This window comes from Nerophis ophidion, linkage group LG09, assembly GCF_033978795.1.
Source record: "Nerophis ophidion isolate RoL-2023_Sa linkage group LG09, RoL_Noph_v1.0, whole genome shotgun sequence".
NCBI classification, from domain to species: Eukaryota; Metazoa; Chordata; class Actinopteri; order Syngnathiformes; family Syngnathidae; genus Nerophis; species Nerophis ophidion.
This window is the reverse complement of record NC_084619.1, coordinates 28648730-28668000: the sequence shown is the minus strand read 5'-3', so window position 1 is coordinate 28668000 and position 19271 is coordinate 28648730. Positions and strand designations below refer to the sequence as shown.

The 19271-nt window shown below is 39.3% G+C and overlaps 1 protein-coding gene across 3 annotated transcripts in view; it reads right to left on the bottom strand.

The window, feature by feature from the left end:
- The window catches only part of cdh23 (cadherin-related 23), a 619519-nt gene that overhangs the window by 133876 nt on the left and 466372 nt on the right, over positions 1-19271 (bottom strand). For 2 of the 3 annotated variants that reach the window (XM_061910729.1, XM_061910730.1), the window contains exons 28-32: positions 11686-11746; positions 11397-11545; positions 11165-11300; positions 4266-4654; positions 3434-3535 (exon numbers count right to left, since the gene is read on the bottom strand). In XM_061910729.1, the coding sequence (XP_061766713.1) occupies positions 3434-3535; positions 4266-4654; positions 11165-11300; positions 11397-11545; positions 11686-11746 (837 nt within the window). Of the gene's footprint in view, positions 1-3433; positions 3536-4265; positions 4655-11164; positions 11301-11396; positions 11546-11685; positions 11747-19271 lie in introns of those variants that run through there. The other variant, XM_061910731.1, reaches the window with a different exon arrangement.

Sequence of the window (19271 nt, the reverse complement as noted above, 5' to 3'; positions counted from 1 at the left end):
CTGCAACACGTGCCAAAGTAGTTGGAAAAGGGCATGTTCACCACTGTGTTACATCCCCTTTTCTTTTAACAACACTCAATAAACATTTGGGAACTGAGGAAACTAATTGCTGAAGCTTTAAAAGTGGAATTCTTTGCCATTCTTGTTTTATGTAGAGCTTCAGTCGTTCAACAGTCCGGGGCCTCGCTGTTGCATTTTACGCTTCATAATGGGCCACACATTTTCGGTGGGAGACAGGTCTGGACTGCAGGCGGGCCAGGAAAGTACCCGCACTCTTTTACTCTGAAGCCACGCTGTTGTAACACGTGGCTTGGCATTGTCTTGCTGAAATAAACAGGGGCATCCATGATAACGTTGCTTGGATGACAACATATGTTGCTCTAAACCCTGTGTGAACCATTCAGCATTAATGGTGCCTTCACAGATGTGTAAGTTACCCATGCCTTGGGCACTAAAACACCCCCATACCATCGCCGATGCTGGCTTTCGAACTTTGCGCCTATAACAATCCGGATGGTTATTTTCCTCTTTGTTCCGAAGGACACCACGTCCACAGTTTCCAAATATAATTTAAAATGTGGACTCATCAGACCACAGAACACATTTCCACTTTGCATTAGTCCATCATAGATGAGCTCGGGCCCAGCAAAACTGGCGGTGTTTCTGGGTGTTGTTGATAAATAGGTTTTGCTTTGCATAGTAGAGTTTTAACTTGCACTTACAGATGTAGCAACCAACTGTAGTTACTGACAGTGGTTTTATTTTTCCAGATTCTCTGAACCTTTTGATGAGTTTACGGACGGTAGACGGTAAAATCCCTAAATTCCTTGCAATAGCTCGTTGAGAAATGTTGTTATAAAGCTGTTCGACAATTTGTTTACTAAGTGGTGACCCTCGCCCCATCCTTCTTTGGGAATTACTTAGCATTTCATGGAAGCTGCTTTTATACCCAATCATGGCACCCACCTGTTCCCAATTAGCCTGCACACCTGTGGGATGTTCCAAATAAGTGTTTGATTAGAATTCCTCAACTTTATCAGTATTTATTGCCACCTTTACCAACTTCTTTGTCACGTGTTGCTGGCATCAAATTCTAAAGTTAATGATTATTTGCAAACAAAAACATGTTATCAGATTGAACATCGAATATGTTGTCTTTGTAGCAAATCATTGTATTCCGTTTATATTTACATCTAACACACATTCCCAACTCAAATGGAAACGGGGTTTGTACAATGAGGGGTTCATAAATCGAGGTTCCACTGTATTATGACATAAGAGCTGTCTCTCTTTGTTTTTTTTAAGTTGCGGGAGGCATTTGAGTTATGAGCCACATGGCCGCCGTTTAAAGTAGTGACTGTCCTGAGATCGACACAATCCTAAATCTGCAACATTGTCAGTCCGAGTCACACTAATCCGGCGCAAGCAGCCACAAATATTTTAACGACAACATTAATCCATAAAAATATGGAGAAGCTGTAGATGCTGTTTGACTTTGTTCAGTCAATGCGATTAAGCATTAGCTTTGGTATACAAACACCTTGCTGTCAACTCTGAACACTCCGGTCCATTACTCAAAAACGTCTGTGTGCAACATAAACCAAAAATAATAAAGCATATTGTTAGGCGACAGAGAAGCACTTTGTATTAGGCAACTAAATATGCTGAATAATGTACATTGTTTCATAAAACCACTGTTTGAACACAATTTATTCTATTTTTGTATTTTTCAAATATTTTTAATCTAAAAGTTTGGTTTGCTTTTCAAAAGACATGTCACATATTAAAATAGTGGTGTTTTGGGAAGGCTCAGTACGAATTAAATTGATTACCATTCATTTTAATGGGCGGAACTGATTTGAGATATAAGTAGTTTTGAGTTATAATTTTGAAGCAATTGAGCTCATAATGAGGTACTACTGTACTGAATTGTCCATAAGATTTCAGACCCACAAATGGGACTGTGTTCACGCTGCAGGTCATTAAGAGTTTTTGTCCATGTGACATGTATTGGATTTTGTTATGTTAGTGTAAACTCAAATACGGAGTGGGCCAACATTTAAAACTGAACGAAGCCACGGGCCGAGGTTGAACAAATGAATCCTTTAATAGGGACCCAAACAAATTTTGCATTGAATATTGACCAAGCAAGGCTTATATAACTTTATAGTGACATGCAAAATCGAGTTTTAAATAATAATAATTAAAAAATATCATTGGCATATCAAATAAAATACAAATAAAAATTGAATGCCTCTTTTCGGCAGCGGGTTTGAGTTGGGGCGGGGTTTGGTGGTAGCGAGGGTGTATAATGTAGCGTCCCTGAAGAGTTAGTGATGCAAGGGGTTCTGGGTATTTGTTGGGTTGTGTTTATGTTGTGTTACGGTGCGGATGGTCTCCCGAAATGTGTTTGTCATTCTTGTTTGCTGTGAGTTCACAGTGTGGCGTATATTTGTATCAGTGTTAAAGTTGTTTATATGGCCACCCTCAGTGTGACCTGTATGGATGTTGACCAAGTATGCCTTGCATACACTGGTATGTGTGTATGAGCCGCATATATTTTGTGAGTGGGCCGGCACGCTGTTTGTATGAAGTAAAAGCGGACGTGGCGACATGTAGAGAACGCCAAAGGCAGTGCTTTTACGGCCCGCCCCCAATATTTTTGTCCGGGTGGAAATCGAGAGAAATTCAGGAGGGGCACTGAACTTCGGGAGTCTCCCGGGAAAATCGGGAGGGTTGACGAGTATGAGTATTAGGGGTGGATGCGGTGTTACAGCGGCGGACCAGCTCTAATGTTAATTTGATATTGCCTAAAGGGCCAAATGAAATTACACGGCGGGCCAAATTTGGCCCACGGGCCAGAGTTTGACACCCATGGTGTAAACAGTAAAATTTACATGTTTTTTTTTTTTCCATTTCAACCCATTTCATCTCTCGTATGTTGTCATAAATCTATGCAATGCGGCCGCAGTTTTTACATTAAGGTCACGTTCATCCGCCCTAACTGTAATCAAAGTGGCTCATGCCAATGACTTACCACTCCTGACTCCGACTCTTCACCCTCACTCTCCTTGTGATGTCGCACAATCTGCTATAGACAAAATTATTGCCTGCCTTCTTTCTAATATCTTACGCCAAATAATCTGGTAAAGAAAATGGTGTACAACATCCTTGAAATTGCCACAAATGCGTCCGAACTGAGATTGACATGAGTCTGAGCCATGTTTACTTCTGCAAACACACCACATGTGACATTGGGTTTAGATTGCATACTTCAATGCTTAAATAAGTTGACACTAACATATTTCCAAGTTGCAAAAAAAAAGATTGTGTGATCATGCCTGCAATGTGAACATAGTGTAATTACTGAAGATATTCTTCCTAATACTTTTGTCTTTGCAGCGCAGATCAATTCATAAGTAAGCATCCATACCACAGTCGAGTCTTTTTTAGGTCCTCCATCATCAGCTACGACAGTCAAGGTGTACGTGTCACCCTTCTCTCTATCCAGCAGACCTGTAACTGTGATCCGACCCTGAAACATCAACGTAATATATGTTCATATCTCGACAAACCGTGGTCAAGACAAAAAACAAACAATGGTAACACTTTAGTATGGGGAACATATTCACCATTAATTAGTTGCTTATTAACATGCAAATTAGAAACATATTGGCTCTTAATTAGTCATTATTAGGTACTTATACATGCCTAATTCTGCATGGCCCTAACCCAACCCTAACCCTAACCCTAACCCTTTAACCCTTACCCTAACCCAGTGGTTCTTAACCTGGGTTCGATTGAACCCTAGGGGTTCGGTGAGTCGGCCTCAGGGGTTCGGCGGAGCCTCCACCGCAGAGGTCAAGACACACCTGACTCATCGTGTACATAAAACCTCTCCCTATTAGCGTTATTATGGATATCCCAAAAGAATGTTCCCTCTAATTTTCCATCGTGTTTGCAGGTGTGTAATTAATTGAGTTCATGCACTGTGTTGGTTTTGTTTTTGAACAAGGAGATGTTCATGCACGGTTCATTTTGTGCACCAGTAAAAAAAACATATACCTTTGTCTTGAATTTGTAAATATATATATTTTTTTTCACTAAAGAAGGGTTCGGTGGATGCACATATGAAACAGGTGGGGTTTGGTACCTCCAACAAGGTTAAGAACCACTGCCCTAACCAAATACTGTAACTCTAAATTAAGTCTCAGTTACTTAGAATATGTTCCCCATACTAAAGGGTTACCAAACAATTTACTCACCGTGACGCTGTCTATCTTGAAGAGGGCCAGGGCTGCTGGAGATGTATCCGGATCAAATCTATAAGTCAGCTGGTTCAAGTTGTCAGCTGACTGGGCCTGCACCTGAACCACCTCTGTGCCCGTGGCAATATTCTCACGCAGCGAGGCTTCATAACCGGCTGAGAAAAAGGCCACCGCTTCATCGAGTTCATTGAGCAAAGTGACGTAGACCGCACAGAAGCCTTGGTGGAACGGCGGGGCCTGGTCTGTGGCTGAGATGTTCATCAGGTAGGTGGTCTTGGTCTCGTAGTCTAGATAGTCCACTGTGGTTACCAGGCCCGTGCTGACGTCCACCTCAAACTTGTGATCCGAGCCCGAAACGAGAGCATAAGCTACCGCTCCACCATCACCTGACCAGAGGGATAAAGAGTGAATGTTTCTTTGAGCACCATAATGACTTCCTGCAACAGTTTGACGCATCTTATACACCTTACACCAGTGGTTCTCAAATGGGGGTACGCGTACCCCTGGGGGTACTTGAAGGTATGCCAAGGGGTACGTGAGAGTTTTTAAAAATATTATATTAGTAGCAATTCAAAAATCCTTTATAAATATATTTATTGAAAAAAAGCAACAATTCAAAAATCCTTTATAATATAAATATTTAATAATATTTCAACAAAATATGAATGTAAGTTCAAAAACTGTGAAAGGAAATGCAACAATGCAATATTCAGTGTTGACAGCTAGATTTGTGGACATGTTCCATAAATATTGATGTTAAACATTTATTTTTTTGTGAAGAAATGTTTAGAATAAAGTTCCTGAATCCAGATGGATCTCTATTGCAATTCCCAAAGAGGCCACTTTAAGTTGATGATTACTTCTATGAGTAGAAATCTTTACTTATAATTGAATCACTTTTTTATTTTTCAACAAGGTTTTAGTTATTTTTATATCTTTTCTTCCAAATAGTTCAAGAAAGACCACTATAAATGAGCATTATTTTGCACTGTTATACAATTTAAGAAATCAGAAACTAATTACATAGTGCTGTATTTTACTACTTTATTTTTTTCTTTCAACCAAAAATGCTTTGCTCTGATTAGGGGGTACTTGAATTAAAAAAATGTTCACAGGGGGTACATCTTTCAAAAAAGGTTGAGAACCACTGCCTTAGACAACAAACAATGATCCCTAAGAAGAGAACATGGAGATAAAAACAACAACTTAAAAAAAACTATGTTTGCACACAAAGACTGTCAATGTTAATCCAACAATAACAAATTAATAAATGTTCCCTTAAACGGCAGTATTAAACGGGGGCGGTATAGCTCGGTTGGTAGAGCGGCCGTGCCAGCAACTTGAGGGTTGCAGGTTCGATTCCCGCTTCCGCCTTCCTTGTCACTGCCGTTGTGTCCTTGGGCAAGACACTTTACCCACCTGCTCCCAGTGCCAACCACACTGGTTTAAATGTAAAAATTAAATATTAGATTTCACAATGTAAAGCGCTTTGGGTCACTAGAGAAAAAGTGCTATATAAATATAATTCACTCACTAAAAATTCACTATTGTTTTTAATACGCGAATAACGCGTGTGCTGTGTGATTGTGAGTCCATAATGTAATGATAAAAAAGCAGCGGCTCTCCATCTAATTGAGTAAAGAAACTAAGAAAATGATGTTTTAAATGGGAAGATTAACTTGGAAACCCTAGCAGGTAGCTCTCTTTACAAGGCTAGTGTTGCTTCCATCCACTGTCGCTCTGAGTTAATTTTTCACCAAAGTTCCTAGCTGCTACATGGGCTAAATGTAATTAATCTGATCATAATTTGGATTACAATGTTACCGTGTACATGGACATTGAAAAAAATTATCCGATTATGATGTACATTTTCAAGAATCACACTTTAAATCGTCAAACTTTAGTTTGACTTACGCAGCTCATAGCGTAAACGAAAGTAGAAGAAGAAGAAGCAGTGACATCCGCTGTAAACAAACACGGCTCTGTGCATTTCTGCTTGTCCGACATTGTTGCATTATTTATTTATAGTTTTTTACTTCTGTCCGTTACTTTTGTTTTACCTCACTTATTGAAATGCAGCTGTTCTGTGCCCTCAATGTTTGTGATATGTACGGGTTGCCGCGCGTCTTCATGTTGTACATGATGGAGGCCAGCAGTTAGCATTTGTAGTAGCTGTAAGGTCGTGAATAAAACAGCTGTTGAGACGACAAGTGGATTCCTTCTTTTATTTTTACATGAACGCATGACACCCCAGACCATTCTTTTGTTTTTTCTAGTCTCAGTTATGGAGCAACAAAGTATAGCTGACGTCAAAGGCGTGCATGGTAAGGTTAATTTCGACACAAACTTCAAAAGAAGTGTTACATGCGTTCCAGTCTGAAGGACAATCGGCATAAACCACCCATTTCGAGTGGCATTAAATTTTGATCCAAATGTTTGGAATTGGTCAAAATATTCCGATTAGTGTGTTTACATGAAGTTTTTTTTTTTCTTTATCCGGTTAGGCTTTTAATCTGATTAATTGTGTCCATGTGCACATAGTGTAGCCAAATCAGTTTATTATTAACACATATTTTTCTAAAGTCGCTTGCGAAGTTCGTGAGTTGTGGGATAACATTTTTTGGGCTTGTTTTTGGACGTGTGGTTATTTATTTGAGCTTGCGTTTTTGTCCCCACAATAAACTAAAACACGACTGCTCCAGTAGGTAGTTTGTTTTTTAAAAAATAAAACCTGGATATTGGCAACACCTTCCCCAAATACACTCAGGCTGTGCCCTGACTGACAGAGAAAGAAGCAATGAGACACAGTGAGAATTTGTGGCAGAATTTGAGGCTGAAAATTTAAATAAATAAATGTATATATATATATATATATATATATATATATATATATATATATATATATATATATATATATATATATATATATATATGTCTTGATTGGATTATCCAGAGAATAGTGCTCGATACTGTGGTAGAGCGCAATATGTAGGTGTGGGAAAAATCACAAGACTACTTCATCTCTACAGAACTGTTTCATGAGGGGTTCCCTCAATCATCATTGTGATATGTACGGGTTGCCGCGCGTCTCTGTGCCCTATATAAACCATTGTATGTGAATGCTTCCATTAAAATCTCCTGATGATTGAGGGAACCCCTCATGAAACAGTTCTGTAGAGATTAAGTAGTCTTGTGATTTTTCCCACACCTACATATATGTATATATCTGTATATATAAATATATATACACAAACACACACATACATATATATGTCTGTCGGTCGGTTGGTTATTATTATATATATATATATATATATATAATATTCACAAAAAAACATGAATTAACTATGGACAAAATGTGATTCATCCCAATTAAATATTCCCATCATTTGACAGCTCTACTACATACACCTGCTATGTTATGCTATACGGTACTGTTGTGGTGCTTTGCATCAACTGACTTTGGCTCAGGGTGTAATCAAATATACTCCTAAACCCTAAAATGTATTTTATAGAACGTATAAACAAGGAAAATTTGAAAAATATAAACTGGACTCTTTCTAGGAGAGCTGTTATTTATGTTTTTTTTTCTGTATGGATAGATTACTTTCTGTATATGATATCTAATGTAATAATATAATTCTAACACACGTCACTGAAAGTAGAATGTAGCAAGGAACTATGGCTCTGTTTACACTACACACCGAATTCGATTTTTTTGCCCTCAAGTGACACAGATCTGATTTTTTTTGCCATTATAAAAACTCCCAACTACTTAAAATCTGATATTTACACATCAGGTTTGGGTCACATCAGGAGGTTGTCTGAATGTGTTTGGAATCTGATCTTTATAAATGCGACTGCAGTCTAAACGGCAATGCCACATTGACGACAATGACAACTAATGACAATGACTTTTGCGTCATCTTTGATCATTGGTGTGCACAGCACAATCCCCTTTCACAATCACTTCCTCCTTCTGCAGTTGTTTTCCATCATCTGCGTACTTCCTCTACACATCAACCACAGCACAAACCCACAAAGGCGCTGATCTGTGGCGCCCATGTTTTCAATAGTAGTAGCAACTTCCTTGTTCATTTACAGAATGTGGCCAACCTCCTTCCATTTCACTTTATCGAACTGCGCATGCAAGTGACGTCGAGACCACATTGGGGCCACATTGGGGCCACATTGGGGCCTGTGCGCGTATATACTGGAGTCTAAAAAGATCGCATTTTACTTGTAACCCAAACAGTCAGCTGGGAAAAAAATCGGATTTGGTCCACTTTGGCCTGCAGTGTAAACATCGTTAAAAAAGTTTGCACCACATATATATTTTTTGATAGTTTAAGCAAGTGTTCTATTTTAGGTATCTCGCTTTGTTTATAATGTATATTTTCTCCTGGATCTACTCTATTATATGCTGCCCTTTTTTTTTCTTTCTGCAGCAGTCACATATACTGTCATATTTACATGGTAATTGGAATTTGTCAAATATTATATATCCATCCATCCATCCATCCATTTTCTACCGCTTGTCCCTTTCGGGTTGCGGCGGGTGCTGGAGCCTACCTCAGCTGCATTCGGGCAGAATGCGGTTTACAACCTGGACAAGTCACCACCTCATCACAGGGCCAACACAGAAAGACAGACAACATTCACAATCACATTCACACACTGGGGCCAATTTAGTGTTGCCAATCAACCTGGGAGGAACCCACGCAGTCACGGAGGAGAACATGCAAACTCCACACAGAAAGATCCCGAGCCCAGGATTGAACCCAGGACCTTCGTATTGTTCCACCGTGCTGCCATATTATATAAAAATGTAATATAATAATATATCAGTACATAGGTGCCGATCTACATTTCTGCCAGTGGGTGCTCGGTGTGTGTGTATTAAAAACAAAAAAACAAAAATACACGTTCAGCGAAGTAAATACCCCATATGATCCATCCATCCATGTCCTACCGCTTATTCCCTTTTGGGGTCACGGGGGGCGCTGGAGCCTATCTCAGCTGCATTCGAGCGGAAGGCGGTGTACACCCTGGACAAGTCGCCACCTCATCGCAGGGCCAACACGGATAGTCAGACAACATTCACACTCACATTCACACACTAGGGCCAATTTAGTGTTGCCAATCAACCTATACCCAGGTGCATGTCTTTGGAAGTGGGAGGAAGCCGGAGTACCCGGAGGGAACCCATGCAGTCACGGGGAGAACATGCAAAGTCCACACAGAAAGATCCCGAGCCTGGGATTGAACCCAGGACTGCAGGACATTCGTATTGTGAGGAAGATGCACTAACCCTTCTGCCACCGTGAAGCGCCCCCCCCCCATATGATACTTGGCTTCAATGTTTTGTAAAACGGACCAAACTCGCCACAAAATTAACTACAACAGGATTGATTTAAAAAAATATATTTTAAAGATTGGAAGTTGCCATCAATCCCACGTGGGGGCATGGCATTGTACGTGTGTGCTCTGGCCCGAAGCACCCACGGGATCGACGTATATGTATCAGTAAATATTACATACTGTATATATCATATGTAAATATTATATATCTGTTATATTTTATATTGCTACTATGCTACATTTTTAGTCTACTTTACACCTGCATTATCCTTTCCTTCCTAACCCTTTCCATCCTTTGTAACTAAGCGACTCTGTGGAACAATTTCCCTCGTGGATCAACAAAGTTTGTCTAAGTCTAAGTCTAAAATATTTTAGGTTTGTTTTTTCCTGTTAACACATTTTCTTGTTATGTCAACATTTGCGCAAATGCTGCCTTATTTTGAATGGCTATCCCTAGAATCTAGAACTTGCAGGAGTGGTGGTTTCAAATATACTGTAGGCCACATTGGCGACATTGTTTAGGGGGCGCCGCTTGGATGAGGGGGGGAAAAGATTCATATTTATTTCTATTTCCTCATCAGGTCAGGATATGTGAGTCAGATGGGCGCTCTTTACAGGTGCACTATCTGCATCTACTATGCTGCTTATGTGAGTTATGAGCTATTACTGCAATGACTTGTAGCATCTTTGTACTGAAATTACATTTTTTAATGACATATGGCAGTGGTTCTCAAATGGGGGTACGTATACCCCTGGGGGTACTTGAAGGTATGTCAAGGGGTATGTGAGATTTTTTTTTAAATATTCTAAAAATAGCAACATTTCAAAAATCCTTGAACTTAATACTGTTTGAAATGTTGCTAAAAATAGCAACATTTCAAAAATACTTCAACAAAATATGAATGTAAGTTCCTAAACTGTGAAAAAAATACAACAATGCAATATTCAGTGTTGACAGCTAGATTTTTTGTGGACATGTTCCATAAATATTGATGTTAAAGATGTCTTTTTTTGTGAAGAAAAGTTTGGAATTAAGTTCACGAATCCGATGGATCCCTACGTATTACAATTCCCTTCTATGTGCAGAAATCTTTATTTATGATTGAATCACTTGTTTATTTTTCAACAAGTTTTTAGTTATTTTTATATATATTTTTTCCAAATAGTTCTAGAAAGACCACTACAAATAAGCAGTATTTTGCACTGTTATTCAATTTAATAAATCAGAAACTAATGACATAGTGCTGTATTTTACTTCTTTATCTCTTTTTTTCAACCAGAAATGCTTCACTCTGATTAGGGGGTACTTGAATTAAAAAAAAATGTTCACAGGGGGTACATCACTGAAAAAAGGTTGAGAACCACTGACATATGGTATACATAGATAGACAGACAGACCGAGATAAAAAAAAAAAAAAGAAGTACCACACAGCACAGGAGAGAGTGTTTTTTAATCAACCCAGTGTTATGGAACTAAGTCAACTAATAAAACCAATAAGCTCTAGAGTCCTGCACTGTCTTCCCACTGAACTCACCGGTGTCAGGGTCTGCAGCACGAACCACTATCACAGAGGTACCAATCCCAGCAGTCTCTCTAAGGCCAAGACGGTTGTACTGTTGCTGGGTAAATACCGGCACCTCATCATTTGTGTCGTCCACATATACGATCACCTGCAGGGGTTAAACTTACAGTAAGTCGACACAAGCAGCAATGCAAGAACAAGTTACTATAATGGCTATGTGATGTTGTACGGGTGTGCTGCTCACCCTCACAGTGCTCCTCATGCTGCCTTCATCACTGTTGTAGGCTTCCACTTCCAACACGTGTGAGCTGCTGGTCTCTCTGTCCAATGGCCTGCGCCCTCTGGTCATTAATCCCGTTTGTTTGTCGATGCTGAACAGGCTGTGACTGTTTCCTGCATTCAACACAAAAACACAGGGCTACAGTATGCAGGATTTCTCCAGAGGCACCTGCAAGACTCGTGAACTCTAAATCAGCCCGTGTATACATTTTTTGATACATTAACAAGTTGAGCAAAGAGAGTAACATTCATACCAGTGACGATCCTGTAGAGGACAAGGCCGTTTTCCCCCTGGTCTGCATCTGTCGCTTGTACCTGTACAAGCACACACACGTACAACATCTGTTACACTACTGTGCAAAAGTCGGAGACCACCACTCATCAGGCCTACAATCACCTGCAATGCTGGCAATCAGTCATTCATTCATTCAGCAGAACATTTAAACCTCTTTATAGCATTTGACAAACACGCACACGCACGCACACGCACGCACACACACCCACACACACACACACACACACCCACACACACACACACATTCTTGTAATTGTTACCTTCTTGAGACCTCTGAAAAAATGCCTCCCTCTTTAGGACCACTCTTTCTAAATATATAAAATATTTTTATTTACAACATTAATAATATATACGAACTAATTAAATATAAAAAAGCTTGTTGTGAAAAATTAGTTGGAATTTTACAAGAAAAACTTATGACATAATAAAAGTCGTAATTTTTACTCAACCCAAGTTAAACTTTTACAAGAAAAACTTAACATTTTTGCAATATTATGATAAAAGTTGGAATTTTACTCAATAACAGTCGCAGTTATATAATAAAAGCTTGACATTCTGGCAATTTTATAAAAACAGTTGTAATTTTACTTGACAAAAGTCACAATTTTATAAGAAAACTTTAGAATGTTGGTTATATTATAATAATCATGTCAAAGATGTCACCATTTTATAAGAAGAACAACAAACAAATTGGCAATATTGTTATAAAAGTCATGATGTGATGTGAGGTGATATTAAATTGTCTGTATTGTATTGTAAATGTGTTCATGTTCGAAATAAACTAAGAAAGAAAGAAAGAAAGAAAGAAAGAAAGAAAAAAAGAAACAATTTTATATGACAAATTTCAACATTTTGCATTAAAAAGTGATATCAAGAGAAAATATTGCAATATTACAGAAACAAAAGTAATATGAGAAGTTATTGCCAATTTTATAAGAAAAAAAGTCGACACATTGTGAGAAAAAGACTGCTTTTAGTTCATTTTTATTTTCTGAATGTTTTGTTTGTAATTGTTTTTTAACCTTCATTATTTACTTCAAGTTATGACAGTGTTTCTCTATTTACATATTTATAATTTTTATTAATTCTGGCCAAAAGAGGCGCATTTCGGTTTCTTACACACATTATATATGTTGGCCAGATGGGGAGCATTTCAAACTTTTACATACACTTGTTATTTCATATGTTGACCAGAGGAGGAGCACTTTTTAAAAGCAATACACAGTCAATTTGAAAAACCCCTTCTTTTTCATTTTGATAAATTTCACCACCAGGTGTGCAAATGAGACATTTTTTATTAGATGCAATGGTTTTAACTTGTTCACCGGTCCTTGTTCACTAGAGGGTACTTTTCCTTGTTGATGTATCAAGAAGGGTCTCAAAAAGGGTATAAATACAAGAACGAACACACACACACACACACACACACACACACACACACACACACACACACACAATTCCTCGCTAAAAAAAACGGGTAGCAACATGCATATGCTAGCTCACAGTCGCCCCGACTTCTCACAGTGTTTGGAGTCAGAATACAACAAGAGGCTCTCTAATTCAGCGCCAACAGCTTCTGTTTTCTTGATATATGGTCCGATTATCAAGAATATCGATGACCCACTTACATTAAAAACAGTCTGTAGACTTTACAGTATACAAACTACAAAGTCCTGGTGTAAAAATGTATCTGCAAACATTATTTTGGTGACATTATGACAGGCAGACCAGCCAGTAAGCTACACCATCAGCCTTTTTCCGCTTCACACACAGAAATCCAAGAACGTGAAATGGCATATTGACTAATTTCTACTCAAGAAAATGTTAAAATGTATATTGTAATTATACATAAAATACATTCATAAAACAGTTTAATGGAGAAATATTAATATTTTATTAATTTTTTTGTCATGCACCCAAAAATGGCGAAACAATTTTTGGGTATAAAAATGTATGTGACTTTAGTTGTTTTTTTACACTGGGTCAGGTGTAGTACAGGTCAGTAGTTGGTGACAATTACCAATATCATCGCTCGAAGAGCTGCACTTTTTTGGAATTTTGCCTATATTTCATAATTATTATTATTAGTTTTTTTTGTATTTTAAAGATGATAAAAAAACGCTTGTGAAATGTGGCTAATTGGAGTCACTGTTGTAGCCTTTATAGCTCTCTAAAACAACTTCAAAACCCTCTATCAACATTTTGTATACACACCACAAGTCTATATATACTTGACAGGTTCATAACAATAACTAATATGTACAATTTTACCGTATTTTGGTTATTTTAATCAATGCCGGAACTAATTTCAGGATAAACGGAAATGCGTCCTGAAGGCAACTCCTACGTCATCTATGGGTGAGCATCATATGTGTGCGTGGAGAAAGACGCAGCCCGTGTAAGTAGAAGTGGATACGTCATCACAACATTCAATTTCGCTGAGCAAAGTATTTTTTCAGTGGCTGAATTTTCAGTGCATCATTAGTCATTAGCGCACAAATAATAAGCTACTGTAAATGTAATAAATTAATGTGTTAATATTATATACAATGATTCAGAAAAAATAGCGATTGATGACACACCAGAATTGACGTGTACACTGTCCCATATTTGCTTTCATGTGACGTGCATTGTGTGAGTTGTTTATGTAAGTGAGTTGAAAAATAAAGCCAACGTTGATCCTTGCTGATGTTCCTGTTGCCTTTACTTAACTGCCATAAAAAGATTAAAACCTTTCCAAATATATTGCGCTATATATACAGTATTAAATATATTACTTTAATTTATTTTTACGTAAACACCACTCATTGTTAAGGTGTGGCGTTTTTTATTTTATTTTGTAGTAGTATTCGTGACTTCCCTGTTCATTTATAGAATTCGGTCAATTTCTTTTGTTTTCACTTTATCAAACTGCGCATGCAAGTGACGCCGAGGTGTGGCCTGCACACATTTCAGTGGTGTGCCATCAGGGCCAGCAAGGCCTTCTCTGCTGCCCTAACATAACCAGAAATCCTGATCATAATTAAAGATAAAATTGTTTTTTTATTTACTTTCCCTAAACATCTAAAAGTATTCATATCCTCTTCATGTCATATTATGCTACTTCCAGTGCTGCTGTTTTTAGTTTTACTTTATCCAATCAGACTTCAGCTAGCTTATGTTGCCATGCTGTACCAAATCTGTCTTCAGAATCAACAATGTGGGCGTCCATGCCCTGTAAGTGATCAAGGACATCCAGTGATAGACAGTTGCGATAGCCAATCAGATCACAAGTTGTTATCAGTAAGGCCTTCTAGATGGCCTCAAGTTGAACATGACTTTTTCATTGGATACTCATCTTGAGTATCGGATGAATTTGAGAACACTTAGATGTGATAAGACAGTTGCGATAGCCAATCAGATCACAATTTGTTGACAGTAGCCTGTTGTTAACGAGACTGTGATTGGAAACTCACTTGTCATTCCAAAGTGAGTATCCATTCACATGTTTCAACTTAGCAGGAAGCGGGAAGTGTTGCGCCATAGCCATAGCAGAGAAAGAGCAAAACGTTGATTAGGTGGCAGCTATATATTTGCAAGGCCAAAGGCATGCACCTGGGGATAGGTTGATTGGCAACACTAAAATGGCCCTAGTGTGTGAATGTGAGTATGAATTTTGTCTGTCTATCTGTGTTGGCCGTGCGATGAGGTAGTGACTTGTCCAGGGTGTACTCCGCCTTCCGCCCGATTGTAGCTGAGATATGCGCCAGCGCCCCCCGCGACCTCAAAAGGGAATAAGCGGTAGAAAATGGATGGATGGATTTTCAAGAAGGATATTTAAAGAGAAACTACATCTTGTGAGACGATGTCGGCCAACCCCGGAAGCTAACTCAGCTGTTCTGGCGACGAAGTATGGAAATGCTCGCCATTTCCACTCGGCTTATACGGCGTCGAATAGTGAGTTCAAATATTTTCTTTTCACTTTCAATATGTATTTGTGCGTTATGACAGTAAATTTGCCAAAAAATAACCCGTAGGACGTAAATGTGTTCCTGTATAGTATTTCTTCAGCAACGGTCATGAATTATGGTATGTTGAGAGGTCATCTTTGAAGTCGGACATCACTGAACGCCTAGGTGGGAAACGCACGGCAAGCCACAGGCACGTTTGTACTGTTAGTGTGATAAAGATGACATTTTATTTTTTTATTTTATAGGGACGGCGTGGCGCAATGGGGAGAGTGGCCGTGCGCAACCCGAGGGTCCATGGTTCAATCTCCACCTAGTACCAACCTCGTCACGTCCGTTGTGTCCTGAGCAAGACACACTTCACCCTTGCTCCTGATGGGTGCTGGTTGGCGCCTTGCATGGCAGCTCCCTCCATCAGTGTGTGAATGTGTGTGTGAATGGGTGAATGTGGAAGTAGTGTCAAAGCGCTTTGAGTACCTTGAAGGTAGAAAAGCGCTATACAAGTACAACCCAGTCAGCTGGAGAAAATCTGATTTGGGCCTTGCAGTATAAAAGTAGTCCAAGATTGCATTTCACTAAAAGGAGCATGATGTTTAAAAAAATTACGTGAACAATCTGCCGTTTTACATTATTAATGTCATATTTGTTTGTGATTAATGACTTGCATTAATATGCTAACTTTGACAGCACTAGTTAGGTGATGAAACACTATTTGAGCTTATTCTGTGTAGTTCTCATGTCTTCTTACGATACGTTCCACCTGATCCTGTTGCTCACCCAAACATTTACTAAGACATTTAGACAAAATCTGTTGACAGCTTCCTTCTGCACACAGTCTTAGTATCCAAGGTCTTGTTGCCACAACAACACAGCAAGGCCAAATGGCTCGGAGGCAACGAATGCATTTGCCCCTCTCTTTCTGTCCTGCAGGCGTACAGTCGCGATCAAAAGTTTACATACACTTTTAAAAAACATAATGTCATGGCTGTCTTGAGTTTCCAATCATTTCTACAACATCTATTTTTTTGTGATAGAGTGATTGAAGCAAATACTTGTTGGTCACAAAAAACATTCATGAAGTTTGGTTCTTTTATTAATTTATTATGAGTCTATTGTAAATGTGACCAAATCTGCTGGGTCAAAAGTATACATACAGCAATGTTAATATTTGGTTACATGTCCCTTGGCAAGTTTCACTGCAAAAAGTTGCTTTTGGTAGCCATCCACCAGCTTCTGGCAAGCTTCTGGTAAGCTTCTGGTTGAATTTTTGACCAATCCTCTTGACAGAATTGTTGCAGTTCAGCTAAATTTGTTGGTTTTCTGACATGACTTGTTTCTTCAGCATTGTCCACATGTTAATTAAGTCAGGACTTTGGGAAGGCCATTCTAAAACCTTAATTCTAGCCTGCTTTAGCCATTCCTTTACCACTTTTGATGTGTGTTTGGGGTCATCATCCTGTTTGAACAAACAACTGTGCTCAAGACCCAACCTCCGGGCTGTTGATTATAGGTTGTCCTGAAGAATTTGGAGGTAATCTTCATTTTTCCTTGTCCCATTTACTCTCTGTAAAGCACCAGTCCCATATGCAGGAAAATAGGCCCAGAGCAAAATAGTACCACCTTCATGCTTGTCGGTTGGTATGGTGTTCCTGGGATTAAAGGCCTCACATTTTTTCCTCCAAACATATTGCTGGGTATTGTGGCTAAACAGCTTAATTTTTGTTTCATCTGAAATCACATGGACAAAGAGAAGACCTTCTGGAGGAATGTTCTGTGGTCAGAAGAAACAAAAATTAAGCTGTTTGGCCACAATACCCCCCAATATGTTTGGAGGAGAAAATGTGAGGCCCTTAATCCCAGGAACACCAATTCCTACTGTCAAGCAAGGTGGTGGTAGTACTATGCTCTGGGGCTGTTTTGCTGCCAATAGAAATGGTACTTTACAAAGAGTAAATGGGACGATAAAAAGGAAGATTAGGTCCAAATTATTCAGGACAACTTAAAATCATCAGCCCAGAGTTTGGGTCTTGAGCACAGTTGTTTGTTCAAACAGGACGATGACCCCTAAACACACGTCAAAAGTGGCAAAGGAATGGCTAAATCAGGCTAGAATTAAGGTTTTAGAACGGCTTTACCAAAGTCCTGACATAAACTTGTGGACAATGCTGAAGAAACAAGTCCATGTCAGAAAACCAACACATTTAGCTGAACTGCAACAATTTTGTCAAGAGGAGTGGTCCAAAATTCTACCAGAAGCTTGTGGATGGCTACCAAAAGTGCCTTTTTGCAGTAAAACTTGCCAAGGAACATGTAACCAAATATTAACATTGCTGTATGTATACTTTTGACCCAGCAGATTTGGTCACATTTTCAGTAGACCCATAATAAATTAATAAAAGAACCAAACTTCATGAATGTTTTTTTGTGACCAACCATGTGCTCCATTCACTCTATCACAAAAAAATAAGAGTTGTAGAAATTATTGAAAACTCAAGACAGCCATGACATTATGTTCATTATGTAAACTTTTGATCGCGACTGTATGTCCGGCGGGCTGCAAGATGTCGAGGAAAGCTCTATGGAGTACGCGCTGACAAATAGCAGAGCACGCTTGAATGGACCATGTCATGCAGCCCTTTGAGACACTAGTGATTTAGGGCTATATAAGCAAACATTGATTGATGATTGATTGATGAGCCTGACTTGTGAATCCAGAGAGATGCCGGCACTCGATGAGGCCGAATTCATGACCTCATAGTGCTCCTCTGTGGATATGTCAAAACCCACAAAGTGCATATTCAATTGCGTAAGGATACACTTGTGCTAAGGCAGTGGTTCTTAACCTGGATATGATCGAACCCTAGGGGTTCGGTGAGTCGGCCTCAGGGGTTCGGCGGAGCCAGTCAAGACACACCCGACTCATCCATAATTGCCAACCGTGAGACCTCCGAATTCGGGAGATGAGGTGGGGGGGTGCTGGTTGAGGTGGGTAGGATTTGGTGGTAGCGGGGGTGTGTATATTGTAGAACCTGGAAAAGTTAGTGCTGCAAGGGGCCTGGGTATTTGTTCTGTTGTGATTCGGTGAGGATTTTCTCCCGAAATGTGTTTGTCATTCTAGTTTGGTGTGGGTTCACAGTGTGGTGCATATTTGTATAAGTGTTAAAGTTGTTTATATGGCCACCCTCAGTGTTTCCTGTATGGCTGTTGACCAAGTATGCCTTGGATTCACTTATGTGTGTGTAAAAGCCACATATCGGCGTATCGTGGATACGGCAACTGCAGAAGTCACACTGATTTGCAGGTGTGTAATTTGTTGCAAGGTTCATTTTGTAAACCAGGAAAAAAAAACAACATAACTTTGTCTTGAATTTGAAAAAAACATTTTTTTCACAAAAGAAGGGTTCGGTAAATGCGCGTATGAAACTGGTGGGGTTCGGAACCTCCAAAAAGGTTAGGAACCACTGTGCTAAGGTATGGACACACACACACGCACACACACACACACACACACACACACGCACGCACACACACACACACACACACACACACACACACGCACGCACGCACGCACGCACGCAAACACACACAGACACACACA